Source organism: Topomyia yanbarensis, chromosome 3, assembly GCF_030247195.1.
Source record: "Topomyia yanbarensis strain Yona2022 chromosome 3, ASM3024719v1, whole genome shotgun sequence".
NCBI classification, from domain to species: domain Eukaryota; kingdom Metazoa; phylum Arthropoda; class Insecta; order Diptera; family Culicidae; genus Topomyia; species Topomyia yanbarensis.
In genome coordinates this window covers 44,588,512-44,609,102 of record NC_080672.1, presented here as the reverse complement: position 1 = coordinate 44,609,102, position 20,591 = coordinate 44,588,512, and the positions used below count along the sequence as shown (strand labels likewise).

The 20,591-nt window shown below is 39.9% G+C and overlaps 3 protein-coding genes and 1 non-coding gene across 4 annotated transcripts in view; 1 reads left to right on the top strand and 3 right to left on the bottom strand.

The window, feature by feature from the left end:
- Positions 1 to 549: 549 nt before the first annotated feature.
- On the bottom strand, positions 550 to 7,394 carry LOC131692224 (GDP-fucose protein O-fucosyltransferase 1). Its single transcript, XM_058979137.1, has 2 exons — positions 7,229 to 7,394; positions 550 to 2,838 (listed from the first exon to the last, which is right to left on the bottom strand). Exons 1-2 carry the CDS (start codon positions 7,332 to 7,334, stop codon positions 1,739 to 1,741), a joined length of 1,206 nt encoding a protein of 401 aa, XP_058835120.1. The 5' UTR covers positions 7,335 to 7,394; the 3' UTR covers positions 550 to 1,738.
- Trnae-uuc (transfer RNA glutamic acid (anticodon UUC)) lies at positions 2,904 to 2,975 on the bottom strand. The gene has a single exon. It is a non-coding gene; the product is annotated as a tRNA-Glu (tRNA).
- A 1,228-nt stretch (positions 7,395 to 8,622) lies between the features above and the next one.
- LOC131687885 (UPF0587 protein CG4646) lies at positions 8,623 to 9,318 on the top strand. Its single transcript, XM_058971976.1, has 2 exons — positions 8,623 to 8,976; positions 9,033 to 9,318. The coding sequence occupies exons 1-2, from the start codon at positions 8,724 to 8,726 to the stop codon at positions 9,269 to 9,271; spliced, it is 492 nt and encodes a 163-aa protein (XP_058827959.1). The 5' UTR covers positions 8,623 to 8,723; the 3' UTR covers positions 9,272 to 9,318.
- Positions 9,319 to 10,127: 809 nt separating this feature from the next.
- LOC131687884 (sterol regulatory element-binding protein cleavage-activating protein) overlaps positions 10,128 to 20,591 on the bottom strand; it is a 32,965-nt gene continuing 22,501 nt past the window's right edge. Inside the window, exons 4-8 of the mRNA XM_058971975.1 lie at positions 12,068 to 14,578; positions 11,839 to 12,007; positions 11,334 to 11,696; positions 11,063 to 11,269; positions 10,128 to 11,001 (exon numbers count right to left, since the gene is read on the bottom strand). Of these exons, the coding sequence (XP_058827958.1) occupies positions 10,820 to 11,001; positions 11,063 to 11,269; positions 11,334 to 11,696; positions 11,839 to 12,007; positions 12,068 to 14,578 (3,432 nt within the window). The 3' untranslated portion in view covers positions 10,128 to 10,819. The remainder of the gene's footprint in view (positions 11,002 to 11,062; positions 11,270 to 11,333; positions 11,697 to 11,838; positions 12,008 to 12,067; positions 14,579 to 20,591) is intronic.

Genomic DNA, 20,591 nt, shown 5'->3' with positions numbered 1-20,591 from the left:
AGCATCGGCGGCGCGCCACGATCCTATCTTTCGGCGTCGACGTATGATAAAATGACAAGCGGCGGCGGTGTGGCTCAGTGTGGCGCGACGACGCAAACGTCTATGTCATAACACTCCGGATACATCCAAAACATTATCCCGCTATCCTTTTATTTTTAGTTTTTAACGCGATTTTATGCCTTAGTTTGGACTAACAAATGTGCTACAAAATTTGGATTTAACGCAAACCGGTACACTGGTAAATTCAATCGTTTACGTTGCTGGTAGCAGTGAAACGATTTTTTTATTTGCACGAGATGAGAAGGTAGACTGCATGACTAGGTTTATATCTTGAAGCAGCCGTTTTATTTGCGCCATGTCAAAAAATTTCAAACATCCTAATATCAAAATCCTAGGTCCTTAGTTTCTTTCTCCAAAACAGACAATGCAAACCTGAAAACGACTGGACAGAAACCTGCACCCCATGCCTTTCTGTGATATTGTCAGCTACAGTTTCATGATATTCGGAATAAAAAAAGCTTACAAAAAATAGTTACAATCTGGGCCAGTCGTGAATATGCAGTGGCTATAGTAGTTACTAGTTTATATTCTTCGTTAATTCATTGGAACATAACTCCGTCAGATAGGTATTTGCTAAGGACATAAAACTATAGAACAAATAGGAAATGCTTAGGCAAAACTAAGTGTTTCAAATCTTTTCACTAGAATGTCACTAAAACCTGAGTAAAATATTTAAGTTAAGCGCATCCGGTAATCGTTAGCGGTCTTCTGAATGTTTTCTCCAGATTTTTTTTACCAGTATTCTCTCTCTCTCAATTTATTTTTTCTTTTAAATGTCAAACTTATGGATAAGCCATTTTTTGCTCGCAAGTTACAGTACTATAAGTATCTTGAAACCAATTAATTGCAATTTGTTTCTCTGCGCTTCTATCGTTTATCTCATACAGGGTAATGAGCCTATTTTCGCCACGTTTCTATTATCACCCTACCCATTTGAAGCCGTTGATTAGAGAGCAGTGTCTTCCATCTTTGTTCAACACATTGAGTCAAATGGTAGGGCACTCGATTCGAGTTTTCGTTGCGCTCAAACAGGAGCATTTCATCGTTTTCAGGGAATTTGTGTTATTAGAAAGGTTCTTAACAACGAAGCAAAGCTGTTGATGTAAATTTATACGCATTTCATCCTATGTAGGCCGAGTGAATTAGTGAGGTACCCACTTAATAGGGTGAAAATAGGCACTTTACCTTACGTAGTATGGTATTTACTCAAAGCAATCTAAATCATGTTTCAATCAACGCCGTTTATACGTCTAATGTGTTTTCTTGTTAAAATATCGATAATATTCAAAGGCTGATCACAATCGTAAATTAAAATACTGGACAAAAGTGTAAACATGGCAATGAAAAATGTCTAAGTGTTCGTACGTACTAAACGTAGTTACGTTCTACGATCAAAGCGCGGTCCACCTAAACTATTCCACACACAACACTCACGTCATCGTGGTAACTCGCAAACACTACATCAGTGAAGGACGAACAGAGAAGCGATAAAGCTACATACCTATACCTACCTATAAGTAGTAGAGAAGCTGACACGGCGCAAACCGATTACGAGCACGCTTACGTACTTAACAGCATACATTTCCAGTTTCATTATTCAGATCACCCAAATGACGCCGAAAAAAAAACTCTGGGTCAATTCATTGTTGCGCTGGCTTCTTTAACTTCTGTCTCCTTATTACAGCTCTTCGTGGGCCAACGATGCGGCATCTTTCGACGTCTTGGGTAAGTGTTTCTCTGCGGGGAAAGCCCAGAACGTAGACGGGAATCCCTTTGCGTCTCGTTCCCGCTTGACGAAGGCCGTGAAAGATGACACACAGTTACCGATGAAGTGGTTGGACATTCCTAGTATCGCCAGATCCAGATGTGGGTTATTCTCGGGCAACCTAACTGCCACAATGTCCATCCGCTTTAGGGCATCGTTTAAATCATGAATCATGTGATTTCCATCGGAAGCGACGAAGATCGATTTGATTTCATTGTTTTTGTAGGATTCTTTATGTTTCTTGATTTGACGCTTAATCTGGCGAATAATAATCTCCTTCGCTGGTAAACACATGTCCAACGTAAGCGATCCTTTCTCGTTGCGGTATCCGAGGCACTGTGGGGAAGAGAACAGATGGGAGCTTTCTTTGACGTGCTCACAGGCTCGCACCCAATCTATTCCATTTCGCAGATGAATTCCCATGAAAGCTCCTTTGGGCAATGACGTTCTGATAAAATCACGCGCGGCATTCTCAATATTGATCGACCATTTCAAATATTTGTGCAGCTCACGATTTTCGATCTGGATTGGGAAACTGGCTGGAGCACCTGTGAATGCGATCACATGCCACTTATTCGCTGGGTATTTTTCATTCCATTTAGTTGCCATGTCATGATGGTACACGTCATAGTTTAATTTTGGTCCGAAGAATTCTGAACCTGCAAAATCGATTTCGAAAGTATTCCAAAATGGTCCAAACGGGTTACCGCTCTTGGCGTTACAGCCACCATCCGATTCTCCTTGAAATCCCATCCGTTCCATGTAGCAGAATGAAGTTCGTTTGCCGGGGGGCCACAATGATGGGGCCAAATTTGTCATAAAATTTTCCATGGTAATCACCTTGTGATAGTCTAGCAAGGGCGCTACTTGAAAGTACGTATCAAACGGAACCTGAATCGACCTTGCCTCCCCCTTACGGTACTCAACCCAAGGTGGTATCACAAGTGTACGATTGAGACCGCGAGCGAAGCTCAACGCGCCTAAAAAGTGGTCAGCTTGATTGCCGAATCGACCTGTAAGTGGAGTGGAGACATGGTGGCAAATGTATAACTAGTAAAAGAGTGGTTGGAAAAAGAAATTCCCATACCGGGAATCGAACCCGGGCCTTCTGGGTGAAAGCCAGATATCCTAGCCACTAGACCATATGGGATGTTAGTATAGGGGTGATGGAAAAGATAAACCTACAAAGCAAGAATTTGATTTTTTACACCAATACTACCAGGATTTTAAATGTGATTAAAGTATATAGTATAATCAGACACAATACGCAGCTTGAAAACCCAGCTCGGAAAACAATCGTTGATTTGGCATACTTTTCAACAGAGCATTGTGTTCGATGTCTAAATGCCTCAATACACTTAATACTATTATTATTATTATTAATAATCTATTGATAGAAAATATACAAATTTTGTGGTTTTAAGATTTTGGGAAAATCATTGGGTTTTTGCGGAGATCCTATGATCGTTGGTAGGGGAATTATGGATAAAACCGACACTGAGTAAAACTGACACCCCACATCTTTCCATTGAAATCAAATTTTTATTCATTTCATAGCAGTTCTTATTAGTATGATTATGTAGAGTATTTGAAGGCAAATTTGAATTACATCAAATGTCATAAAAATAAACAAAACATACGACAGCAGCATTCATAGTCGTCGGATGTTAAATTTTGTTGGTAGATTATTAAGGCTTTAAGCGAACAAAAGCTTTTCAAATTGTTATTTGCCTTTCGTATGATCATTGGTGCATTGAAGACGAATTCATTATTTTTAGTGTATTTTGGAAAAAAAATGTTCGCTGTTGGAGTAAAACCGACACCCTTCAGATGGGGTATGACCGACACGCTGTTTATATGGTTGTGTATATTTGAGATGCATTACGAAATGCTGGGAATCTTAGTGACGCTTCAATCACACTATTATCAGACTATGGTAGTAGCAGAAATACACATAAATGCTTTTATTGTGTTCATTTCTTATGTCTCTTTTAAAATCAAATATATGAATTTTCGCTTATCAGATTCACTGGAAGCTTTCGATATTTCTGCAATAAGCTCATTAGTCGAAATTTCTAGTATTTTCTGTCGTCCTAGATGATCTTTATCACAGTGAGACAATGATGTATGCATTGCTGAGTCGCTGATGATCAGAGTCTCGAAAAATCAATGTCGGAACTGGGCAGGTTCACTGCAAAGTGTATCACTTATAAGTAAATGAATCCTATTAGCAGAATGTTAAACGGTAGCAAATTATCTCTTAAGAAATAAAATGATACTGAAGCTTGTAGCTTGATATGTGGAAGGATTACTTCAAATAATCGGGAGCGGGCCATTTAGCATAAAGTCATTTGGCATAAAGTCATTTAGCATAATAGACATTTGGCATAACGGTTATTTGGCATAATTTGGAGAATTGACTGAGGGTCATTTGGCATAATGAACATGTGGTATGATGGTCATTTGACATAATTTTGAGAATTGATCACACTGAAGGTCATTTGACATAACGGACATTTGGCATAACGGTGACTTGGCATAGTTTTGAAAAAATGATTACGATGAAGGTCATTTGGCATAATGGACATTTGACATAACGGCCATTTGGCATAATTGTCACTTGGCATAATTTTGAGAATTGATTACAATGAAGGCCATTTGGTATAACAGACATTTGGCATAACAGTCATTTAGCATAATGGACATTTGCCGTAACGGACATTTGGCATAACGGATAAAAGTGATCTCACTGAAAGTCATTTGGCATAACATACAAATGTGTAGTTTATCAGGGGAATGACCCATAAGGTTAAGCTACACTAAGCAATAGTAATAATTTGTTGTCATCCATTACCTAATATTGATTATATTTCGAGTGAATTTTTAACATTTTATAACTAATTTTGCCTTCTTTTAAATATGAGCAGTTCTTTCGAGTATCATTTTTGAAATTTTAGTGCTTGTTCATACTTGCAATTATGGATTCTTTGCTATGACATACGTTTTACTATAGTATAGTGTAGAACTGCGATCCACCCGACGTATGTTTTGTTTTGGCCATTATTATTATGATTGCGTGAGTTTTGGTTTTCCATATAATGCTTCAATAATTAAAATTATCCTTATTATCTTTCTTTATATCATGAGCTGTTCTTTTGAATTATATACTTTGTCATTTGTGGATTTCGTCATTTTTTTCAAACGATCATTTATTGAATGAACTTACAAATATTCAACCGTATGTTGTTACACTGCTCTAGCAGTTGGGTCGAAGCCAGTGTAATGCGGCCTTGCCGCATAATCGAGACCAAGGATCCGAAGCGGCGCAAATACGCTGAGGATCCGCTGGGCGAGGTGGCCACCTACCCGCCGTCGGAAGCGGCGGCCCCTCGCAAGCAAACCTGTGATCCACTCGTTTGCCCGGATTACTCAAACATAGGGAGTAGCGACGGAGCGACAGCGATGTCGGACAGCACGCGACTTGAGCCGATGGGGCGTAGCCACATTAGTCGTAAACGTTTTTTATTAATTGGTAAAGAAGAATAATCTAATTAACTTTGGTCCAAGTTCAATGTTAGTACTATTGGTAAACAAATTCATTTAAAGTCATTTAAATATTTAGGTAGTTGTCATGCTCAAACATTTGAGCTACATACAAGCTGCTTACATCTGCATAACTATCTTTACCTCGAACGATGAACGCTATTGCCAACATACAATCAAAATGTATAATACATAATACATACAAGAAAGGATATACTCAAAAACATCCTGGTAATCAATAACTTTATCACCCATATACCTATGCCAAACGACCGGTATGCTAAATTACCGATTTACCGCACGGTTCAAAATTATGCCGAATTACCTGACTTCTCACACAGTCTTAAATTATGTGTTTCCCTGTAGTTGAAAAAATGGCAAATGATCTCCAGTGTGATCACTTTTCAAAATTATGCCAAATGTCCGGTATGCCAAATGACCTTCAGTGTGATCAATTCTCAAAATTATGCCAAATATCCGTTATACCATATAACTGTTATGCCAAATTACCTTCAGTGTGATCAACCCTCAAAATTAAGCCAAATGAATATTATGCCAAATTATCGTTAAGCCTAATGTCTGTTATGCTAAATGACCTTATGCTGAATGACTTTATGCCAATTGATCCAGACCCAAATAATCCTATGGCATAAGACACTCTTGTGGAGAAAAGAAACCCTCCGGATATCGCGCAAATGGCCCACCGAACGGGCGCTAATACTATTTCGCTAGATTTTCAGAGCAGCGTGCACTCAGCGCTCTAGCTCGACTGCCGGAAGGTTAAATGGAATGTCTTACCCCTATGTTTTAGCCACAGTGCCTATAATAAGTCACTTTGTTTTCCAACCAATATTTTTTAATGAAATTAGTCAACTTTTAAAGCTGAGCAGGGGATAAATTTCACTTTAAATATTTTAAAATCGCTATTAGAAATATTATAGATGTTTTAACATCAAGGCCTCTTCGGGTTAGAAAAAACTCTTATGAAAAATTTCTAACTCTATGGGCGGGGTCGAGACTCGAACCCAGGTGTGCTGCGTACAAATCAATCGATTTATCAACTATGCTAGGCCCACCCCCTAGATTATTCATTATTCTATATTATTCCCTGGCTAACCTTTGATTCTTTGCAAAATATGCGGTCTATCTCGAGTTGTATACTACCCGTAAAGTACGGATGTTCAGAAGATAAACGTACAGTTAAATTACCCACAACTTCGTTGAAGATACTATCTTATCTTGTTTCGGTAAAAGAAAAGGTTTATAACAGCATCACCCCAGCAACATAACTTTGAACTAATTTGATACGATCAAATCAAACGTCCAAACCCGCTTTCGGAAACCAAAGTGGGTGGTATTTGCATTCCAGCTCAAATGCAAAGATCGATTCCGAGTCAATCGGTTGTTGCATTTGACTTGCAATCTTTTCAGGATTCCGAATCAATTTTCGAATGGTTTGATCGGCAAGGGGCTACCTATCAAATTCGCCACAATAGCCTTAATACTAAAACAAAAGATGCACCTTTTTCAGACGCTAGGTGCCACATTCCCATCGGATAACGAAATTGCTTACTAAATGAGCAGTAAGGAACATTTTTTTCTGGAATCAATTAACTTATAAAGCAGTTTTACAAAAACAAGTAAATTTGGAAACGCCGAAGTATTTCCCCCTTCTTGATTATCTCCAACTTAAAAAAAATATTTCTAGTATGTGAAATAGTTTCCCCTCAATGAAAAAGCCCTTCCCAAAAAATGTGTACGGCACTGTAAACTACCATTAGGCTACCACTACCATAGCAACAGAAATACCTTCAGCAATTCAACACCTCGCAAGCCACTAAATTATGTTACATTACTTACCCATGCAAGGGCAGTACAAAATGTATCCATTTTCGTCGCCACTAAACGTTCTAACATTTTTGAACAAAAAGACACCACAAAAAGCTATAAAATACTGAAATTTCATGTTTACTACCACCCACTTTTCACCGGCTAACGCTGTTTGTTTGGTTGACTCGGTCGACTGGTTTGGAAGGCACACCGAGGGATCGCACAGCAGTCAACAGCTGCTCAGCTCAGCGTTCCGCTTACAATGCCAAAGCTGTCAATTTATTTTTCTTTCGTTCGCATGGTAAATCGCATCCCGGCAGTGCTGCCATTTATATACAAGTATTTGCAATAGAGTCGCGCTAAATCTGATAAAGAATTTTTGTTAAATCTTAATTAATACATAAATGTAAGAGATATCGTCTGTATAACAAATAGCTACAAAAATATATTTGATAGGGAATATCATCAACTCTATAAATCGAAACCATGTTCTTGATTTAAACTTCTTAATTCTAGAACCGAATGTTTATTACAGAATGCATGCAGATTTAATAAAACTCGTCATTAAAACTGTTTTATCGGATATTCTCAGTAGCCATTTATTAGACAGAAGTCATTCCTTTAATAATTTTTGTCCAACAAATCATAACTTTTTTTATATTCATTTGCGTTAAAAAATAAATGCGCAGCAGACTGAAATTCAAAATGAAAGTTTTCATTTTCAATTAGTTTTTCAATATATTATTTTTGTGAAAATCGCGATATTGTAAAGTTACTTGAAAAAGCTTCTACTGTACTTCACAAGTAATATTATAAATCTCATTTTACGGTATTTCGATACATCTATTCATAACGTAAAAAAATTCCCGAACTAGATATATTTTTGTACTCTACGTGTAACGACTTAAATACAAATATAGTAATTTTGAATTCGCGTATGTGCTGCCTAGAATCGCATTTTCAGTCCCATGTAGATACTCAAGTAACAAATAACAACAGTATTTACGCTACAAACAATCGTAGAACAATAGATGTAATGGTTTATTGTTTTAACATTGTTCAAAAGAGAGTTACCTCAGAAGAGTTACAATAAAGCTTCATGTAACAATTGAATTTACTATTCAACGAACAAATGATACAAGAACTGGACTGTATTTACTGTAAAATGTTAAAGTTTATTGTTTTTGTATTGCAGCAAAACATTTGGGTAGGGAATCCCACAGAACATGGGACTGACTTAAGTCATCGAAATTGCGAAAATGAGCAGTGTAGAAATATTATAATATAATTATTATATTATAATATAATTATATTATATTATAATATAATAATATAATAGTAAAAACTGTGGTCTGGTTTTTTCAAAGATAATATAGATTTTCAATAAAATCGTCTGGCAGCTCTGTATCTATGCATCATTTGTTTTGAACTAATCTTCTCAATAAAAACACTGCCAGCGTAAAAAGCAAAACCGTTATCAGGTTTAATCTCAACTACTTTTTATTGTTCAAAATCGCCATTAAAAATGGTTAAAATTGGTCTCCAGATCAAGGCAACCCTCGAGAACATCGAGGAACTCAGAACGTGCCATCCGCACTATGCATTCTTTCTACGCATTAAGTGCACAAATTGCGGCGAAATTTCCGACAAGTGGCACGATATCACCGAAGGAGAACACGTCAACGAGGACAGTCGCAATCCGAAGGGTTTCAATTTCTACATGAAATGTCGAATGTGTTCCCGGGAGAATAGCGTCGATATTGTGGAAGGAAGCAATGGTATGTTTGTTCGAGAAAAAGAAGCTCGGCTTAAAATAAAAATGACTTTCTTTCAGCGAGTTACACGGCTGAAGATTCCGGCAAGCTGAAGACCATCGTCGCATTCGACTGCCGTGGGGTAGAGCCGATCGAGTTTAGCCCCCGGACCGGCTGGATCGCAAAGGCGTCCGAAAATGGACCTACCTTTGAGGATATCGATTTGTCGGAAGACGACTGGGTGGAATATGACCAGAAGAATAATAATTCCGTGGGGGTGTACGAATTTGAGTCTGATTTAATTAAAATGAAGAAGTAACAGCGTAGCTGACAGGCTTGCGCATAATGAATAAATCATAATTCTTACCTACCTGTCTTCAAATAATGTATGGAATCCTTGGAATTTGTATGCTTTGCTTTAAAAAAGGGACTTTTAGCTCAAAATATTTTTCTTGTCAATGCCTAAGGCAAAAATTAGGACTAAATCAATTACACAATGCAATAGAGGTACAATAGCCACCGTTGAAAAGGTTAAATTTTATGTAGGACTTCGTCTCATCAGTAGCAAACACGTCGTCTTGGTCATTGGAAGACAAATTCAATGTCACGACTTTTTGTATCCTCACTGGTAATTCAGCAATGACAGTAGACTAGTTGATGTTAACGATGTTTCAATTTTAATTCGAAATGAATATGGTAACTCCTATTATGGGAGGATGTCAGCTATCAACCTGGAAGACGTTAACCCGAGCTACTGGAATTCAGCTCTGACTAACGGCTAAGATGATCTGTTATACTGTTGATGATACGAAGACGAAATACAAAATTTAACTTTGGTTGTCCCGGTCGCTATATACACGAGACTACACATGCAATTACAACCCCAACAATTAGTGCAGATAGTTGTGCTCTGATGAAAATCGTTTCTGGAGTTACAGCTTTTATTATGCACAAGAGATGTCGTGTTTGATGTTACAAATTACGACGGATTGATTTTCCGAGCGATTACGGTTTGATCGGATTTGTATGTCGTTATAGAAAAGGTTTTGCTGTCTTGAACAAAAATGTAAATCACGTCAAAACGCAAGCGATCGTAATTCAGAACACGACTGTTTCACTTCGTAGGATGGCTAACGCGCTCCTGCTGGAATGTGATATAGATACACAAACATACATTTTTCAATTAATGAAAATTGTCTTTTATTACTAATGCAACATTTGCTTGCATACATCAATATATGCATACTCGTATGAGTGTAGGTCTGTTGTTTGTAAGTGAAATGAGTGTTTTCTATTATCCAAGTTGTTTCAAGTTGCAATAAACCCTAAGTTAATTTACGGATAATGAAAGCGATTAGATTGAAAATTGATTATTCGTTCCAAGGCCCTAGTGGCAATCACTTATCGTTCTGACAGGTTCGGTTTGGTACTTTTGTTATTTCGTTGATCTTTGTTTTCAACGGTTTAAGGACACCTTATGTTGTATAGGATATTCTTATTGGCATATTTACACTCTAAAATTAGGGAAGCCAAAAACAATAAATTACTAGAACAAATCAATTTACTAGAGAGCTGCACAGTTGCTAATTCTCGTTTCCGTTTCGTTTGCAGTGAGAAAAATATAAGCATGTTGGCAGAGCTAATAAAAGCTGAAAAGCTATAACAAAGACCATTTTTAGAAAAAGAATAAATAATATCTCAAACAAGTGCCTCCCAACCTAATTTGTAATAGTGACTTAATCTAGACAAAAAACTACTTTTAGTATCTTTAGTCAATGTTACTGGTTGCTTTGCATTACTGAGTAAAAACTTTGTTTTGTAATGTGTTTGTGTGTAAGTCTTTCATCATGTGTTTCGCTCCCCCCATTTAGTCACACTTCTCCGCCGCCACAAGCGGGAAACGAACGATTCTCATTTGATTTCCGTAGTCACAAATTACCGAACCACTGGCAGGTAGCATAATCTTCGGACTTAGCTGTGAATTGGAACAGTCAAGCTTGACTTCCCGAGCTACATCCCCAGTATGGACGTCCCATACGACTAGTGAACCTAAATGTGTGATGAGATTAGATTGAATATTTTTCTATGAAAGTTATTTTCTTCGACTAACCTGGCTTTCCAGTCACGAGAAGGGACGGCGTCAGCATCACAAGCGATGAATATGCATGACTGACGGTCATGGTGTTGAGCGGCTGACCCTGAAATCTATCCCAGACCCGTATTCGTTCGTCCAATCCGAGCGATATTACGTAACTCGGGGAACAGGCAAGTGCGACGATTGAGTCGTCATGGGCTTCAATTTTGTACATACAGGCACCTATAAACAACCAATCAATTTAATTATGTAGATTTAGGCCATACCGTAAATTTGGCTGACATACCCCGTATCAAGTCCCACACACATAGCACACCATCCTGGCAACCAGATGCGCCCATCCCGGCCTGCCACTGGTCTATGAAAATACATGTGATCGGACCGCAGTGGCCGTGTAGGGTGAACTGCAACAGGTGGCTATCGAGCCGGAACACTTTAACAGTGTGGTCCTGGCTGCCAGTCATGACTGTACCGCCCGCCACTTCCAAACATGTCACCGGCATTTGGTGACCCTGCTGGTGAAACTCCAAGATACATCGAAGCTCCTCCTCGGATGCGTGATGTTGTGCCGGCAGCGCTGTGGACGGATTTGAGCCGGCAGATTGCTGAAATAAGCTAATGCTTCCTGCCGAACCGGTGCGTACATGGGCTAAAAAAGAATAAGAATTAAGGTACATTACAGACTGAAAATTCCATAACTTAGAATATACAGTATTTTGAAAGAACAAGTAAAATCTGTCTGTTTTGCACCTTAGGTGAGCTTAAAAAATTGCTTGAAACATAGAACTTACTTCGCCGATATGCAGACGTAAATCCCCAATCGATCTGACGACCTTGCGTGTACGTTTCCAGTCTCAGGAAATCGATTCGTCCGCTCAACCGTGCGACTATCACTTTATCACCGGCGAGCTTTATATTAGTTACCCCATTGTTATGGGTGTTTTCGGCTTCATATATACCCTGCAATGAAACGTCCGTCAATGGTTGTAATAAAAAAACAAACGACTCCAAACAATTTACCTTAAAGTTACCAGTCGTCCCCTCCCAGAACTCCAACCGCCCATCTGCACACCCAATCACTATGAGATTATCTAAAAAGTCCAAACACCAGATCGGCGAAGTCTGGTAACATTTCTTCCGCGCCGAACCTCCTCCTCCAGGTGGCTGAGAACATTCGCCAGCGCTCATCTGCTGCCGGGGTGGGTCGTCATCGCCACTACGTGATCTTCGAAATAGCTGGGATGAAGCCGTATGATTGGACTTATTCTCCACCGCTGCTAGATCGTAGTCCTTGGTCGAATTATTCGACAAAAACCGATTTCGCAAATCCGCACAAATACCTTTTGGGCATACACGATTATCATTCGTGAAATGTTTCTCATACTGAGCGGTAAAATCAAACCATTCTGGGTTAATATTTTCCTGCATTTCATTCTGGTGATTATGCCTGGTGAAGTTAAACTGTAGCTTTTTCTTCAGTTTGAAAGCAAAACTGGTCGGCGAACTCTCGGGAAACAGTTCCTGCAGCCCAGTAACATCGGAACTGGACGGTTCACTTTTAACAATAACAGAATCTCTTGGCGAATGTCGACTTTCCATGCGTTGCATTTCGAAATGATTCGATCGATGAATCTCGGCCATCAGTTCACCGTTGGTAACGTCCCAGATTTTAACTTGCCCCTGTAGACAGGAACTGGCAATCATATTACCATCGGTGACCAGGCACTCTATGCGATGTTTATGTCCGTTTACTTGAACTGGGACTCCTTCCAGGATTCGTTGCTCTTGTTTGGGTTCTTCGGTTTCGCTATCGTGCCAACTAGCACGCCATTCTGCATAATTACGAGTACACATGCAACGATACAGTACGACTAAAGCGTAAGTAACACCAAATATACTGACTGCAATCAACATACAACTTAAGATAATCTCCATTGGAGTTTTGGGATAAAAGGGAGCATTCCCGTTGTTCAAGTTCGGGTTGTCTCCCGTGTCGACATCGTTCAAATCAAGCGGATCAAGAGCCGCTGCCAGTGCTTTCCATTGAAAATGATGCGGTACCTGCTCTTCCGGATTGCGTAACTTAAGTGCCGTCTGTGGACTTACAGCGTGTGACAATTTGATGGAAGGCAACACCTTTACGTACCGCCCCGATAGGGAAATGTTATACTGCTTCAATATCGACGACCAGTGGAAATTGGACAGCTGATAAACGGTTTCGTAGTCTGGATGCTTCAATCGTTTCAACTGTTCGGTGATGTTCAGAATTCTCTCGCTGTTACCTTTTAGTTCTCCATCCGCGAAGTGATTGTAATTCAAGTGAACGGATCCGTCCGGCGATTTCAAATCATGCATATCGTGTACAGGAATGTCCAATTTGCTAGCTTCACTCGCAGCACGTTGGGCCGATAGATTCTTGTCAATCATGTATTCGATAAGCCCCGAGTTATAGATGATATTTGAAATCCACAAAATCATCCAGATCATAAAACCTCTCTGGAAAAATCTCGTTCTTGCCCAAAAGTTTACTACACGCAGTCGCTTCGGAATCTTCTTGTCTTTGCCGTTTCCTGAATTAGTCAAACTATTTTTCTTGATATGATTCCCGCTCTGATCCATCGCGGAAAGCTTCGGGTGAGACATTGATCGACTAATACCGCCATTGCGAGTACCATCAAAAACATTTCGGCGCGTGTCACTGTTGTAGTACAACATCTTCGGTAGCTGCCTTACTTCGGCACTATACTCAACCCGTTTGATATCCAATGCTAGGACAGTCGAAAAAAACATCAATTGCAGGAAAAAGTCCGAAACCAGTCCAACGATAGCAAATATACAAAACTCCTGAATCACCGGAACAAACGTACACAGCCCAATGGTTAAAATTGTAATTTCGCCAAGCAGATTCTTCGTAATGGACCAACCCTCTCTCGACAAACCTTGCGCTACCCGTATCTTCACATCCAGGTTGTTGTCCGTCGTCAAGACACTCTTCGTGATAACTAGCACATTTTCCAGTCCTACTAGAATCACCAAGTACGGATAGACTCCCTTCGATTGCAAACTGATGGTCAGCCCAAAGAAAAAGCACATTCCTAGTGACATCATCAAGCTACCCAGTACAGTAAGCACGGCACTGAAAGCAAGTAGCAGCCGGGATCGTATCACTTCAATTTTTCGCACGGAAAAATGCACGGTCCAAAACAGCATCACTATGGCGATACACTGGGGCAGAAATTCCTTCCAGTCAAACTCTCCCGGGTAGAATATGTACATGATCGACGACTGATCGCTCGGTTTCTGCTTCTGAACAGGGCTGTCGTGAGGGACGGGCTGATGCAGTGGATAAGTTTTGGCCAGTTTCTCCTTCAGTGAATTGATGAATGCTGGATTATTTTCCCGAAGGATCAACGTGACAGCGTACTGGATAATGCGTGTGCGGACGCGCGTCGGGTATCGTTTGACTCCGGTATCTCGCAGGGATACTCCGAAAAGCATCTCCGATGTTGAAACTTTCGATTTGTGCAGATTCTGTGGGAAGAGAGAAGATCAAGATGGTTAAAGGTGCTTCGGCATTTTCAATGTGGGTTGGAATTAGTTTTTTGCGGAATCTTGTTGATTCTTGGTCTCTCACGTCTTTTTTTGGCTGATCCTATTATACTGTCCATAACCGAATATTACCATTTCCTATGTGATTCACTAGCTATGTTAATGGAACTGAGTTACGAGTACTGGCAGTATAGATCACAGTCCTCTTGTCCTAATTAAATCATTTTCAATTCAACTCAACAACGCGTTGATTCTGCTTATGTGCTAGCTCTAATGATTTATTACGTTCCCTAGGTCTAAAGTGGGATGACCTAATATTGTTAACTGTAGACTAGAGTGACAAGAAAAAAATGACCCTTATCGGCCCACCCCTGACTCGATTTCTAGTCCCACCAGGATTACTTGCTACAAATTTTAAGCAAATCGGACAAGTCTAGCTACCGGACCAACACTCCTGAAGTTTGCATGGGATTTTTAGACAATTTACATGGAGAAAAACCACTACCTCACATTTTCACCGCCAGGCAGCACTGTGTGTATCGTATCTTCACTTTAAGGTTCAAGTTACCTTTTTTAAGCATGTGTTAGAATTGAACGCTTGGTAGTGTGCGTAGGAAAATTTGTGTTCAGCTTTGCCACCGGATTATCCATTTAAACCTTTTTAAAACTCTAAAAGAAGAATATCAGTCGATTTATTAGATCATCACGATTCAATTCATGCAAAATACCTGCTGGAAAAACCGTCGGCTTAGCTAAATGGTGCTTTTGAAAAAGTGGCTGTGGTTTTTTCATTGCGCAGTTGTGTTGCGTACCCCAGCTCGGTGTGGTAGTGTGATAAAAAATCACAGCCACTTTTTCAAAAGCACCATCCAGCTAAGCCGATGGTTTTTCCAGCAGGTATTTTGCATGAATTGAATCGTGATGATCTAATAAATCGACTGATATTCTTCTTTTAGAGTTTTAAAAAGGTTTAAATGGATAATCCGGTGGCAAAGCTGAACACAATTTTTCTTACGCATACTACCAAGCCTTGAGGTAACTTGAGCCTTAAGTGAAAATAAGAAAGATAAATTGTCTATAACTTTGTCGAAGGTTTCTAGTCAATCCGGCTTTGTTAAAAGAAGTTATTAAACTTTTAACGAAGTGATGTCTGATTCAGTTTTGCATGGGGCCTAGCAGCGCATGGTTGTGTATCAGTACTCGATTCCCGCGAACTAAATATTTTTGTGAAATAACTGTTAGATTTAGCTCAATAGTATGTTCAGAAGAATTATAGTAATTAATACAATAGAAGAAGAAGCTCTGGCCAGATTTGGCGAGCTGCCACTACAGCCTGGTGCTATACTGGTACCGTGACAAAAAGGAGGATATCAAATTTTAACCCCCCCCCCCTTTATTTGCAATGCTTCTAGGGCCTTGATGAGACTTCCATATCATGGAACTCCTTCCGCGACTGGCTCTAGGAGACTTAAACTCCCACGATACAGGCCATGGCTGCCTATATAACAATAACCTATATTCAATGTTTCAATATCTGACAACTTTAATAAGGTTACGAACACGCGGAAAAATGACTTGCAAGTATAATGATACTCCTCGAAATAATTGGTTTATTTGTTGTATCTTCACCAACAGACCATTTTGGCCTCAATGATGGTTACTCAGTAATCAGTTTAACATTTAAGGATGGGCAACATTTTAACTTCTATCGAATTCCTTATCAAGTAGAAGTCAAATACCAGCGCCACACTGTTAAAATACGCATAAGTCGTTCTGACGACCATAGTGCCTTCTAGACGGTAATCGGAGGAGCGGGCGATTTTGTTAAACTAGAGGCTCTAAGATCCAGAGTTTCGATGATTATAGAGCAATCCACCCTGGCAGACAGTAAATCCGAGACGAGCAGGGCTCGAGAGCAGTCCCTCCGGATGCCTAGAGTCTCAAGCTGTATACAGAAAGATGTCGGAGTGTTAATCGTATGAACCGGCATTGGATAGCCTCGACTCTTAACTCTGTTAACGTCATTCTGGTAGCACGAATTCCAAATTACAGAAAAATATTCTACTGCTGAGCGAACCCAAGCTGTCTTGATGCATTATCCACAATGTATGAAGTGTGGCTTGAACGTTAGTGCCGAGTCCATGATGACTCGGAACATCTGCAATGAAGTGCTCGAAGTGAGAGAACATTGGGTCTAAAACAATCACATCTAATAGCTTTGATACGGTACTCAAACACGAGACTCCCCAATAGTTATCAATGTTCGATTTGTTTTCCATTTTATGAACTGGGGCTGTGGGATGCTTTCCAGCAGGAAGAGAATATTCCAGTAGTAAATGTGCTAACTCGAAGACTGATGCATTTTTTGACAAAAATCGTTGGAACGCCATCCGGGTTCGGGGAACTAGATGCTTTCGGTTTAAAATCTACTGCAAGAATGGCAGCATTATTGACGCAAATTCTGTTGATGGTTCATCCTAGACAAGTGAGATTGGCGGCGGCAGCGACTTGTTGTGGTGGAAAGCTCTCTTCGAAAAAATACGCTTGAAAATATGTCAGAAAACAGTTGCGAATTTCTTTAGTGTCAGTGCCTAAAACTCCATTGAATGACATACAAGATGGTAAACCGTATCCTTTTCGCTGCTCGTTCACATACTTCCAAAACGACTTAGACTTAGATTGCAGTTGACGCTCGACATTTCACTGGAAAGGCGCATCTGCTTATATTCGTTTGGCAGTTTTTAATCGTCTAGAGACGGTCGATTTTCAGGAAGGGTGTTGATTGGTACTGATTGTTTTCGATTTGGAACATGACGATCGATTAGTTAATAAAGATTAGAAAACGTCATCGCTGCATCGTTCGCGTCGTCATTGTTAATTGTTTACGATCCCTTTTATATCTAACAGCGTACTAACGATGCTGTCGTAGTCAGTTTTAAAAATTGTAGACGATAGAGCTTACGACGTCTTCACAGTTCAATCCTAGATTACCCGCGAGTACAATATATAGCGGAGGATTCTGACGCACATACTGAACTAAAAGAGTCGGAGCAATTCGGCAGATTTTTCGATATCCACTCTTAAGAATCCAGTACTTGCCTGGTACAAAATGATTAGTCGGGGCGACGATGGAGGTGATGAAAGAAACGGAGGGAAAATGTACATCGATCAGGCTGGAATTATGAATTCTAACAGGTGAACAATACACAACACACAGGAACATATTACGATAAGCTAGTCACACTTGCTCGGAACTGGTCCAGAGGTGATCGTTGATCACTTGAGTTTTTATACTATAGCGAACGGCAATAAGTACTCCACCACCTGATGTTGCCCGTAACAAAGTAATTAAAAATCACAGCTGTAGCAAAAATAGCATATTTAATTTAATTATGACCATTTCGGTTCAAAGGCCACATACGAATGGAAAGTTTTCTTCTCTTTGTAAAGAGCCATGATGGTTGTGGAAACTTCGGCAAGTTCAGGGATGCAAGTGGGTGGAGAGGTAAGCCGATCTAAGTTGTATATTTAACAGTCTTATGACTGTTGAAGGCGTTGCGGTCACAGCAGTAGGAATCGAATGTGGGGATCCAAACACCTGGCGAAGCAGAGTACGGTTGAAGAGCCACGTCTCGGTCATAGACGGATCAGGTTCAGCAGAGAGCGAAGCTATGTTGCCGTTTTGAGCACGTTGAAAAGTCCTTTCGTCAATCCAACGAACAATATCGGAACGGCTGACGTAGGTCGCTTGGTCGACTGTGGTGGGCAATTCGAGGCATCCCGAAACAACTACGTCAAGCCCCAAAATACGACGATCGTCGTCGGCGGGAGAAATGTTTGAGATCTGTCCACAACATGTTGAAGCAAAAGGCAAATTACTGGAAGCGAAGTATAGTTCTTGAAGTGTTCGGAGTAGTTGTATATTTGCTATTTATAGCGGGTTTAAAGACCCTTCCACTCATTCCACACACAGGACCGAGGCGACTGATGATCGCTGGCTGCAATTGCTCAACTGTGGCGGAGGGATTGAGTGCTTTCATTAAGCCTACTCTGCTGAATCCTAGGAAGCGTTGAATCCCGATGGCGCGATGTTGATAGCAGGAATGGAACGGTAGTAGCTTACGACGAAAGTCAAAGGAGCTAGAATCGTGAAACGGTTCAGCCGTTATATCGGTACAATTTGTATACTACTTGCCGAAAATGGCGGAGTGGAAGACGCCTTCTCCATCCACACACAGGACCGGGCCGACTACTGAACGCTGACAGCTAGAGCTCAACTGTAGCCGGGGTGGGAGAGGGTATCGGGGGCTTCCATAGCACCAAATGCATTGCGTACTAGTATGTGCTCAGCATAGACATTCCTTTACAATAGCGGTATAGCTAATCGTTGCGGAATCTTCGGCAGAGCCGTTAATGGAGAGCACGTCGTTTGGCATAAGTTCGTTTGGCATATGTTCATTTGGCATCATGTTCATTTGGCATAACAGCAGCTGACACATGCTTTCATTTGGCATAATGGTCATTTGGCATAATTGTCGTTTAGCATAATGATCACTTGGCATAATGGTCGTTTGGCATAACTTGAAATACATACATTAAATTGGTATACAAATTTAATGAACAGCTCATGACTGAAAAAAGGAATCAACAGTTGTTTCTGGCAAATATAACAATATATTTTTCAAATACATAAGGGTTGATTCCTTCTTTCAGATATGAGCAGTTCTTTGGATCTATATACCAAATAGGCCTTTTTGGTGTATAACCGACACCAAAGATCCGAAGCAGTGCAAAGTCGCTGAGGATCCACTGGGCGAGATGGCCGCCGACCCGTCGTCGGAAGCGGCGACCCTCACAAGCAAACCTATGATCCACTCGTTTGCCCGCGTTACGCAAACATAGGGGCTTTTAACTAGTTTAAGTCCGACGGAGCTGAGCAATGTTGGACAGCATCACAGTTAAAGCGATGTGGCGTAGCCACATTAGGCGCCAACGCCTTATAACAGAGAATTTAATGTATATATTTCAATGATTGTACGTCGATTCCCGGTTTACCATTTCCCGGAATGTCATTTCCCAGAAAATCATTTCCCGGAATGTACCATTTACCGGAAAACCATTTCCCGGAATGTACCATTTCCCGGAATACCATTACCCGGAATGTACTTTTTCTCGGTAATTATTTATACTATTGAAATCTAAAGTAAACATGTAATTTGAACTTTAAGAACAAATCCAGAGCTATGTTGACTTACATATGGGTCATTCCACGCGAAGTGATCAAAAAAAGATGCAAACTTGAAATCGACCTTCACGGATTTGAACCAAATTAGAAGGAATTGTTCATCTAGGGCCAATATATAAAAACCCAAATTTTTGTGTCAATTGAACCACCCCTCGGGTCATGGGAGCACCCCCCGTTTTGGCAAATTGCCAAAACGCTTGATTTTCTTTTAATTATATCTCCGGTTCTATTTACTCTAGAATCAAACCGTAAGTTGGCTTTTGAAGAAAATTGTTCAAGAAGTCTAGAAATAATATTATTTTTTGCCGACAATGCTACCAACTATGCGATTTTTTCAGTTAAATATTAAAAGTTAGTTTTTCTCTCAATACATATATTTTAATTTTGAAAATTTTAATACCATCGCGTTCCTCAGACATTTTTACATAAAAAACACTTATCATCCCAATATAATATGAGCGCTTCCTGAGATATACCGTTTTTCCTCTATTCTTTATTTCACATTATTCCGCGACAAATAAAATTTACAATCAAGATATGATAAGCTTTATAGATATTGATTGACTGTGCTGGAATAAAACATGATGACATTATTCTGCATTCCAAGTTTTTGTTTGGTTCGCTTGACAATTTATCTTTGCTCTCTAATCATATTAATAAAAAAAACAAGCTCTCATAAACCAATAAAGTACCAGAAAACAGGTTATGCTTAAAAAAGTCAAAGTCTCAAAGAAGATTGTTATGAATTAT